This window comes from Camellia sinensis, chromosome 7 (assembly GCF_055761805.1).
Source record: "Camellia sinensis isolate YWXY chromosome 7, ASM5576180v1, whole genome shotgun sequence".
Classification (NCBI taxonomy): Eukaryota; Viridiplantae; Streptophyta; class Magnoliopsida; order Ericales; family Theaceae; genus Camellia; species Camellia sinensis.
Window position 1 is genome coordinate 38,188,485 of NC_138967.1, and position 10,627 is coordinate 38,199,111.

Below are 10,627 nucleotides of genomic sequence, written 5' to 3' on the forward strand. Positions count from 1 at the left end.
TGGTTAGTTTTTGACTTAACTAATTAAGTTAAACCATTTTTGGTTTGAATGATTTGCTGGTTTAACAGTAATTTTAGCAATTTTACATGTTATGATGATTCTTTCTTACTTATTAAGTTTTAAATTTTTTTTAATTATTTCTCTTTCAAAAATCAATATGATTTTTTTTAAAATTCATATATTGTTATTCTAAAATAGTAAAATATTATAACTATATCATTTTTTTTAATAACAAAGCATAATTTTAATTATTAATTATTAATATAACAATTTTAATGTATCTATACTATATGTTATAGTAAAGAAACATTTGAAACAAAACCTTTAAACTTATATATAAAATTTTATTTACAAAATATAAAATATAAAAAAAATTAAATATAATTATCTTATTTTTAATAAATAATTATATTATTTTACCCCTTACATAACATACACGATTGATATGTTAATAATTCCATCTCATTTAATTTACCAAACAAACCTGGCCTAAAACCTTAAACCCTTGATTTTATTTTATTTTATTTTTTTGGGCCTTTCTAGGGTTAAAAAGCCCTAAAACCCTAGAACCTTGTACTAATGTTTCTTCTAGAGCCTTCCCTTCCCCTCTTGATAATCACAATTGTGTCCACTTCCAATAGGACCTCTCCATTCTTAACCCCCTGAAATCTCTCTCTCTCTCTCTCTCTCTCTCTCTCCAACTAAAGTCTGCCTACTTCAATTCTCACTTCTCTGCGATACCCAGATAGCCATGTACCGCTTCGCAGCAAACCTTGCCTCCAAAGCTCGGTACGTCCACCAATCTCACCCTTTATGTTTCAATGTCTTTCTACTTCATGGGTTTTCTTGTACTTTCTCATTTCTTTGTACTACTTGATCATTCTCTTATCAAACTTGATTCTATTGATTCACAGGGTTGCCAGGAACACCACCCAACAGGTGATTGTCCCTAAACTCTTTAGATTATTTGTTTCAGACTCTACTTGCTTCTTGTCTCTCCTATACATATATATGTATTGGGTTTTTGGTGGGATGTAGATTGGTGGTAGACTCAGTGGATTTTATTTGTTTCAGACTGTAATGGGTTCATCTCGCTCTCTCTCTCTCTCTCTCTATATATATATATATATATATATATATATATATGTATTGTGTTTTTGCTGGGACGCAGTTTGGTAGTAGACTCAGTAGATTTTATTTGTTTCAGACTTTAATCAGTTCCTCTCTCTCTCTCTCTCTCTCTATAAATATGTGTGTGTGTTGGGTTTTTGGTGGAATGCAGATTGGTAGTAGATTGAGTTGGAGCAGAGACTATGCAGCCAAAGACATCAAATTTGGCGTGGTGGCTCGGACTTTGATGCTACAGGGTATTGAAGAGCTTGCTGATACTGTTCAAGTAACCATGGGCCCCAAGGTATGCTCTCGAGATCAATCAACTTCTTGTATTGTTTGAATATAGGTTGATGCTTTATTCCAAAGATGTGTTTTTTGATAACTTATGTTGATCGCGCCAAGTCAAGAAGCGAACTTTAGGTTAGTTTGGTTATTTATTTTAATTTTTGTGAGTGATACATTGTGCTAGCAAATTGAATTAGTAAACTTTCAAGAAGGGTACTGTAAAAATTGAGTATAGATAATAGAGTTCAATTCTTGGAATATGGATTTATATTTTCATGCATTTATGTTGTGAATAATTTTGCTCTGTTTCTTGGTTCACTGGATTGAGGCTAGAATGGAATGATCATTCTGTTGGAATATCCATTTTTATGTTTGGTTTGGTGAAAAGAAAAGGAATTTACATTGGAAATGGAATTCCATTTAAGAGAATGTCCAATAACCAATTTAAGAGAATGGCCATTCCATTCCATTCCATCAGGAGGCCAAGGAATAGTCATTCTGTTCGTGCCTAAAATCATTCCTGCAAACCAAATACTACTTTATAGTTTTGATCATAGTATCTGATATTGTTTCAAGGATCGGGATGTGCCCATGACTCCATGAGGGGCTGTTTCAGAAACCTCAGGGCCTGAGATGGGTAGTCAGCTGGGGATGGTCTGATTAGGTTGCCGACTTTTTGTTTTGTTAATGTCCAATCAGATGAGTCATGTGGTATTTTGTGTTTTATGTGTTTGTTATTTTAGTTTCAGTACTTCAATGCAAAGAGAAAATATTGGTTTTTTTTTTTTTTTTTTTTTTTTTTTTTTTTTTTTTTGCTTCTCCTGGATTTTCTTTAGTAATGGGTTTCGTCAGTGCTGACAAGTCTAGTTATTTGTGTTGCTGAATGAAGGGTCGGACTGTGGTGATTGAACAAAGCTTTGGTGGCCCCAAAGTGACAAAAGATGGTGTCACAGTTGCGAAGAGCATTGAGTTCAAGGACAAGGTCAAGAATGTTGGTGCAAGCCTTGTAAAACAGGTTGCTAATGCAACCAATGATGAAGCTGGCGATGGTAAGGATTTCTTCCTAGTAGCATTGGAAGAATCGAGAGAGTTTGTATTTTCAAGTTGTAGTAGATTTGTTTGATTGAGGCTATTTGGTTATTCTTTGTTGTTGAAAGACTTAAAGTTTTTCCTTTGGCCATTTAACGAGAGTTTAGTTATTAAACATAGGACCAATGGGCATTAAATCATATTTATGTTACTTTAGTGTATAGTTACCAAGTTCTAACCACATGGTACTGAACAATTTGTGGTGCTTTCAGGTACTACTTGTGCTACAATCCTTACCCGAGCAATATTTGCTGAAGGTTGCAAATCAGTTGCAGCTGGGATGAATGCAATGGACCTAAGACGGGGTATTACTATGGCAGTTGATTCTGTGGTAACAGACTTGAAAAGCAGGGCACGTATGATTAGCACATCTGAAGAAATAGCGCAGGTTTGTTACTAGTTTTAAATCATTCTAACCATTATTAGCATGCTGGGGAGAAACACAAGTTCTTGGGAAACTGTAATAGCAAATAGTAATAATTTTTGTTTTCAAGGTTGCTGATATAAATGTACTCTGATAGGTTGGGACTATATCTGCAAATGGGGAAAGAGAAATTGGTGAGCTGATAGCTAAGGCCATGGAGAAAGTTGGCAAGGATGGAGTCATCACAATTGCAGTATGTTCCTAACTTCTTGTTGGAGTATATCTAAGTGAACAGATGATTTTCACAGAATGGTGTGGGAACCCACCCTTTGTCTCACATCTGTGTCCCATTATGTGAAAATCTTTTGTGTACATGGCATAGCTGGTTCTTGTTGACATCTTGGTTTTGTGATGTTGTTTTCCCGCACATAATCTTGCTATAATATAACATATTTTTTGGCCAAGTTTTAGGGTTTGGTTGTACATTTTCTTGTTCAAGTCTTATTTTCAGGACCCACAGGTCTGACTATATAGTAAACTCATGCAGGATGGTAAGACATTGTTTAATGAATTGGAAGTTGTTGAGGGGATGAAACTGGATAGAGGCTACATATCCCCATATTTCATCACCAACGAGAAGAACCAGAAATGTGTAAGTCCTCATATTTCATTGTAATTTGACATCCAAGCATATATTTTTTCCTCGATGTCACTGTCACACACTGGAATCAAGAATGTGTGCTGCTGCTTTTGTAATTTACACTGACTTATTAATGTTCACTTCAGGCTTACAATTTGGTATTTGGTGACAGGAATTAGATGACCCTCTTATTCTAATTTATGAGAAGAAAATCTCAAGCATAAATGCTATTGTCAAATTACTAGAGTTGGCATTGAAGGTAATTTGTTCTTTGGCAAATAAATCTCATATTGATCATTAAATTTACTTGGAAAGTGCCTTTCTTACCCTGCAATTCTTTAATTGACAAGACTATGTTGTTTGTATTCAGAGTCAAAAGCCCCTGTTAATTGTTGCAGAAGATGTGGAAAGTGAGGCATTGGCAACTCTTATTCTAAACAAACTTCGTGCTGGAATCAAGGTTTTTTGGCTGTCTTCTTGTTTGTTTCTATATTGGTTTTTGTTTATTAGTTTACCCTTTCAATTTTTTGACATTTTAATGTATTTATTATGTGTCTTTTACAGAAGACTTACGTACGGTAGCAAAGATAGCATTGTGTTTAGCACTTGACGAATACATATTTCAATATTTGTTAGAATATGAAAAGTAAATATATGATTTCCAAGATTTGAGAATCATATATTTACTTTCCATCTTCTCATTGTCAAGTGTTAACAGTTCAACAAGAATTTCTTGTAATGATCGTCCGAGCATTCAATAAATCTCCCATTCTATTTTTCTTCAATTGCATGTCTATAGGTTTGTGCCATTAAAGCCCCTGGGTTTGGAGAGAACAGGAAGGCCAATCTGCAGGATCTTGCCATTCTCACAGGAGGCGAAGTAGGTTCTTTGTCCGATTTATGTTGTTTGCTTTCAGACAATATTGTATTCCATGACACTGAAGACATGTGCTTTTATCTTATGTGTTGTAGCTTATAACTGAAGACCTTGGAATGAATTTGGAGAATGTGAATTTGGACATGCTTGGTACTTGCAAAAAGGTAAAAGCTCTACTGCCATTTGAGGTTGTATGCTTTAGCTATTGGACAACTCATTATTTAAAGAAGAATTTTTCAAAAACATTTTCTTTTTATCTACGTTCTTGAATTAAGGATTAAAATTTTTGTTTGGAGCCGTAGTAATGTAGGTTCAATATCACCTATGCATCTCTTGAGTAACTAACAGGGTTGTCATCTTAGGTCACTGTTTCTAAGGATGACACACTTATTCTTGACGGTGCCGGTGACAAGAAGGCTATAGAGGAAAGATGTGAACAGGTATGTGTTGCTTTGTTCTTCAGCATATTCAAATCCCCTTTTCCCTTATTTTATTTATGAATTGACAGGGATTGATCTATCCATAATTAACTAAAGAATTAGCTAGAAGAACATGTTGAAATTTCTTTGGATCCTAACTTGATTTATGTGGCCTACCATTTGGAATTACAGATTAGGTCGGCAATTGAATTGAGCACTTCTGATTATGACAAGGAGAAATTGCAAGAGAGATTAGCTAAGCTTTCTGGAGGTGTTGCTGTACTGAAGGTCTGCCATTGTTGCGCTTTACAAAAAATTTTGTGAAATACTTTGAATAAATGCAACTACTCTAGATTAGCTGTGTTTCTAAAATTATGCTCATTATGCTTTTCATAACCCAGTCTCATAATGTGCCAAATTATTACTTACGATGAACACAATGATTAAAATAAGATTTGTTTCCTTGTAGATTGGAGGAGCAAGTGAAGCTGAAGTTAGTGAGAAGAAAGACAGAGTGACAGATGCTCTGAATGCCACAAAGGCAGCTGTAGAAGAAGGAATTGTAGCCGGTAACTTTGTTTTACATGTCTTTTTTCTGTGTGTTCTAGTTTACCTGAACAGTGAACAGATTGACAAATGAATTTTATTTACAGGTGGTGGTGTCGCTCTTCTTTATGCATCAAAAGAGTTGGATAAGCTGCCAACAGCCAACTTTGATCAGAAGATTGGTGTTCAGATTATTCAGAATGCTCTCAAGGTTCAATTTTTTCTATAGTTACTTGTAAACTCAAGCTCAGATTCTCATAATGTAGAAATTTAATGTATAAAGAGAAAAAGAGAATTGTATTATTGATTGATGTTTGTAATTGTTACAAGATTGATAAATTACAATTCCTATACAATCTATATATAGAAGAAAATGTGGTAGTAGGTGTAGTGGAGGTGATAGTGGGTTAGGTGAAGTGGAGTGTGTGGTGAAGTGGAGATAGGTGAAGTGGAGTGTGTAGTGGAGTAGGTGTAGTGGAGGTGATAGTGGGTTAGGTGAAGTGGAGTGTGTGGTGAAGTGGAGATAGGTGAAGTGGAGTGTGTAGTGGAGTAGGTGAAGGTAAAGATGGGAAATTCTAACAGCCCCCCGCAAACTCAAGGAGGAGAGAAACTAACCAACTTGAGTTTGGAGAGAGTAACAAAACAAGAAAATACATAAAAATAAAAAAGGATAGGAGACACTGTATGGTCGTGTCAGACCGTTGGTGAAGACACTGTATGGGGTGTCATAACGTTGTAGAGGACACTGTATGGTGGTGTCAGACCGATGTAGAAGACAGTTTATGGGGTCATGTCGGACCGTTGTAGAAGACAGTTTATGGGGTCATGTCGGACCGTTGTAGAAGACAGTTTATGGGGTCATGTAGGACCGTTGTAGAAGACAGTTTATGGGGTCATGTAGGACCGTTGTAGAAGACAGTTTATGGGGTCATGTCGGACCGTTGTAGAAGACAGTTTATGGAGTCTTGCTGGACCCTTGTAGAAACTAGCCGGAATCAATGTCGGGACAGTTTACAGAGTCTTGTCGGACCCTTGTAGAAACTAACCGGAATCTATGTCGGGACAGTTTATAGAGTCTTGTCGGACCCATGAAGGAGCTAACCGGAATTAATGTCGGGACAGTTTACAGAGTCTTGTCGGACCCTTAAAGGAGCTAACCGGAATCAATGTCGGGACAGTTTACAGAGTCTTGTCGGACCCTTGAAAAAGCTAACCGGAATCAAATGTCGGGACAGTTTATAGAGTCTTGTCGGACCCTTAAAAAATGCACCCTCAAAAAGTGTGCCCAATTTTGTAAAAAGGCGTGCCATCAAAAGACGTGCCCAATCCATAAAAAGGCGTGCCATCAAAAGGCGTGTCCACTTTATCAAAAGATGTGCCATGAAAAGGCGTGCCAATTTGTCGGGCGGCAAGAGGCGCGCGATGCGCGTGGCTGGCCCTGGCTATTTAAAACAAGGTTGAGGCGAAGGCTGTGCATACGAGTCTGAAACCTCTGAACGCTCGGAGAGCTTGTCTCTGCAAATCTTGAAACACCCGGAAACCAACCCTTCTCTGAAACACCTAGCAACTCAAAAACATGGCCTCTTCTTCCCGTCCAGTTACCCAGAACCTGCTCACGCTCTTTCCAGAACTGAACGAGCCCACAAGAGAAATAACTGGTGCGGTGGCCAGCGAACCGCAACCAAACACCTCTGGTTTTGCTCCATTGAACTTTCCGATGCGGTCGGTGGAGCAAAAAATGGCGATGCAAACTGATATTGAGGCTAATCAGTATACTCTGAAGTCATGCGTGGAAACCATGACGGCGGTCACAAATTTGTCGAACCGGCTGCAGAGTAGGACAAATGAGGTGCAGCATTTAAACTCCCAGCTGGCTCTGCTCCAACGCATGTATAAGGATGCGCGAGCAGAGATAAGCGTGCTAAGGACAGAAAACAAGGAGCTGAAGCGGAAGGCCACCGTGATGTTCCGATTTGGAGGACCGCCATATGCGGCAGTGGAGGAGCAGGGAGTAAATGTGCTCGGTGGCGTGGGAAATCCGGAGGCAACACCGTCAAGGGCCGGCCAAGACGGAGGCAAGAAGAAGAGACCGGCGGCAGAGTAGAGAAGAAAAAGCCCGCCTGTGGATGTGGTTGTTTGGGTTTGTTGTTTTTTTTTTTTTTTTTTTTTTTTTGGTGTAAAATTGTGATCAGGGCGAAATCCCGATAGAAATAAAATGAGTGTATTGTGCAAATCCGAATGGCTTGAAGGTACAAGACTGAGCAGAAAAAATAAATGGAATGAATTTTTTTTTTTTTTTTTTTTTAATAATAATAATAATAATAATAATAATAATAATAAATAGGTATCATGGAGTGGGCGGTGATAAAAATATGATTTAGAAAAAAGAGGAAGGTGGTGGAATGATGGGTCAAAAAGTAGAATAAAACAGAAAAAAAAAAAAAAGAAAAGGTGCACATGAGTTGGTATGTCAAAAAGTAGAATAAAAACAAAAGTGCACATGGGTTGGAAAGTAACATGACCTCGTCAATTATTTGTCCATAACCAGTTCCTTTCTCCTTAAACCAGTATGGGATTTTTCTCTTGGTAAATATGATGTTATCATCGGGGAGACCCGGCAAAGCAAATGTCTCTGTAACATAGAACAAGAACCTGGGAATGCCGAGGCGAGCACCAAGGTCGGCAGTCCAGGGATGGAACATGTCGCTGACGATGCAATCAGGGCGGCGTCGTTTGAAATGATCGCCGATGACCTGCGATTTTGGACGCCGATCACGAGGTTGAGATTTTCCGGCGAGGAAAAGAAGCAGAAGCTTCCGAGATCGCAGGATTCGCCTCTGATGGTGACGACGTAGGCGAATCGGACGGCGATGATGAGAACACCGAAGACAAAGAGTCGAACCAGAATGTTCCTCAGTAAGCTTGGCTTAGACTCCATAGCTCTCTGTATATACTAAATCTAGAGAGAGATGTGGAATTTGTGGCAGCGGAGTGAAGGAATGTGTGGAGGTCCGGCGGGCGGCCAAGGCGAGGCTGCCGCCCGCCGGTGAAGCAGAATTACTAGCTTCTTAACCTTGCTCTGATACCATGTAGGAATTTAATGTATAAAGAGAAAAAGAGAATTGTATTATTGATTGATGTTTGTAATTGTTACAAGATTGATAAATTACAATTCCTATACAATCTATATATAGAAGAAAATGTGGTAGTAGGTGTAGTGGAGGTGATAGTGGGTTAGGTGAAGTGGAGTGTGTGGTGAAGTGGAGATAGGTGAAGTGGAGTGTGTAGTGGAGTAGGTGTAGTGGAGGTGATAGTGGGTTAGGTGAAGTGGAGTGTGTGGTGAAGTGGAGATAGGTGAAGTGGAGTGTGTAGTGGAGTAGGTGAAGGTAAAGATGGGAAATTCTAACACATAATATAATAAGCTTGTTTGGTTTCAAACTGAAAAACTGTTTTCTGGCTTTTTATTTTTCGTATATAATCTAGATCACCAAAAAAGTAATATATATGAAGAAATCTGAAAAAAGTTTACTAAAGACCAAAAAAAAAATATTTGAAAATGTGCATCAAGATTAGGTGCATCTAAAAAAAACAAAAAAACAAAAACAAAAACCAAAACAAAAAATGAAATCAGAAAATATTTTTGAATTTGAAAACCAAACAAGATAAATGTTTCATCTATGCGATTATACATTTATTGATTCAAGGTCTCATTAGTTAACCATATTTTTAGTAACTCCTGCCACATGCTTGTTTGTGGGTCTTAATGAAATCTCAAACACCGTTTCTCAAGCACTCATTTTGTAATATTGTAATGAGCCTTTTCTTACTAGTGATCTCTATCAGATGTATTCGATTTTGTATTATCTTGGAGGTCTGTTTGGCTGTTGGTTCAATTAACCCGTTTTGTTTATGAAACCTGTAACTGCAGACACCTGTTTATACAATTGCTTCTAATGCCGGAGTTGAGGGGGCTGTTGTTGTTGGTAAGCTATTGGAGCAGAATGACCCCGATCTTGGTTATGATGCTGCCAAAGGTCTGTGCTGTAGAATCTTCTGTATTGGCCTTGTTTAGTACAACTTATTGAGCTGCTTATAGTTTTTTTTTTTTTTTTTTTTTTTGAGTGTTTGGTGTAGCTTTGCTAACTAATATATGAGGCAGAGATAGGGTGTTTTTAGCCTTTTCTTTTTGATTATTAACATTTAGCTTGAGAAAAATTCCACCAAACAGCCCGTCTTGTTTCACAGCATGTTGACAAATGTTAATTTTCAGTTTACTAAAATGTTTAGCTCCTGTTTCTATTGTGCAACCAGGTGAATATGTTGATATGGTAAAGGCTGGAATTATCGATCCATTAAAAGTAATAAGGACTGCTTTGGTCGATGCAGCAAGGTAAGCTGAAGGAACTCTCTTTTGTGGGTTCGGGTTTTCCAGGATATCATTCTTCATTCGATGACTTGCCCTTTTTTGTAATGTTGCAGTGTCTCATCGCTGATGACAACCACTGAAGCTGTTGTAGTTGATAGTCCCAAAGATGAGAAGTCAGTACCAGCAATGGGTGGCGGCATGGGTGGTATGGGTGGCATGGGTGGTATGGATTTTTGAAGATCATCATCAACTATAGTGCTTTGATCCAACCCATCTGACCTTGTTTTCCACAGATGAAAATAAGCATTGTGGTTTTTGCCTAATTTTTAGTCAATCATTTGTGGAGCGAAGGATAAATGTAATCATAGCGAGAGAGATTGTTCTGTCGAAAGTGGTTGACAATGTAGGATAGAAGCCGAATTTGATTAGTGAAGGATTTGTACTGTATTTTGTCAGGATAACAAATTATCTTCCTAGCATAATTGGCAATTGAAAAATGCGTTCTTTCTTGCCTTCCATTTTGAGTGATGAAAGAAAATATGATATTTATCTAGTCTTGCTATGAATTGGCGGGAAATGATTAGAAATGGTAAGAAAGAATTCTTTGCTCATGTTTGGTTTATTAATTGGGTGGAAAACAGTAAGAAATGATGAAAAAAGAAATTCTTTTATTAAGTCTATTTCATTTTTTTATCAAAAGTGATGAGATTTGATGAGAAATAAATTGATTAGTTGTAAAATATTTATAATATCAAGATTGTCTTTTAAAATGTAAAGACAAAAATTTATTCATATCTTTCTCTTTCCCTTGTTACTTTTTTAAGAGGTTTTTTTTTTTTTAAGGTCTTTCGTATTAAGATTTTATAGTGTAAAGAACATCTAATATTTTCATAATGTCTAAGGTCTTTCAAGTTGATCTAGAGAAAAT

General features: G+C 37.3%; 1 protein-coding gene across 1 annotated transcript; it reads left to right on the top strand.

The window, feature by feature from the left end:
• Nucleotides 1-573: 573 nt before the first annotated feature.
• LOC114310881 (chaperonin CPN60-2, mitochondrial) lies at nt 574-10,213 on the top strand. The gene is made up of 18 exons (XM_028256988.2): nt 574-789; nt 915-939; nt 1,283-1,414; nt 2,288-2,447; nt 2,700-2,875; nt 3,009-3,104; nt 3,399-3,503; nt 3,664-3,750; nt 3,862-3,951; nt 4,291-4,371; nt 4,464-4,532; nt 4,731-4,808; nt 4,980-5,075; nt 5,257-5,356; nt 5,441-5,544; nt 9,262-9,367; nt 9,645-9,723; nt 9,813-10,213. Exons 1-18 carry the CDS (start codon nt 752-754, stop codon nt 9,934-9,936), a joined length of 1,746 nt encoding a protein of 581 aa, XP_028112789.2. The 5' UTR covers nt 574-751; the 3' UTR covers nt 9,937-10,213.
• Nucleotides 10,214-10,627: the final 414 nt, after the last annotated feature.

What these genes read in the sequence shown, in the direction of transcription:
- LOC114310881 (XM_028256988.2), top strand. Translation starts at nt 752, where the DNA reads ATGTACCGCTTCGCAGCAAACCTTGCCTCCAAAGCTCG. An exon ending in CAATGATGAAGCTGGCGATG is followed by an intron (nt 2,448 to 2,699) that starts GTAAGGATTTCT and finishes TGGTGCTTTCAG; the next exon opens with GTACTACTTGTGCTACAATC. An exon ending in TGGTTATGATGCTGCCAAAG is followed by an intron (nt 9,368 to 9,644) that starts GTCTGTGCTGTA and finishes TTGTGCAACCAG; the next exon opens with GTGAATATGTTGATATGGTA.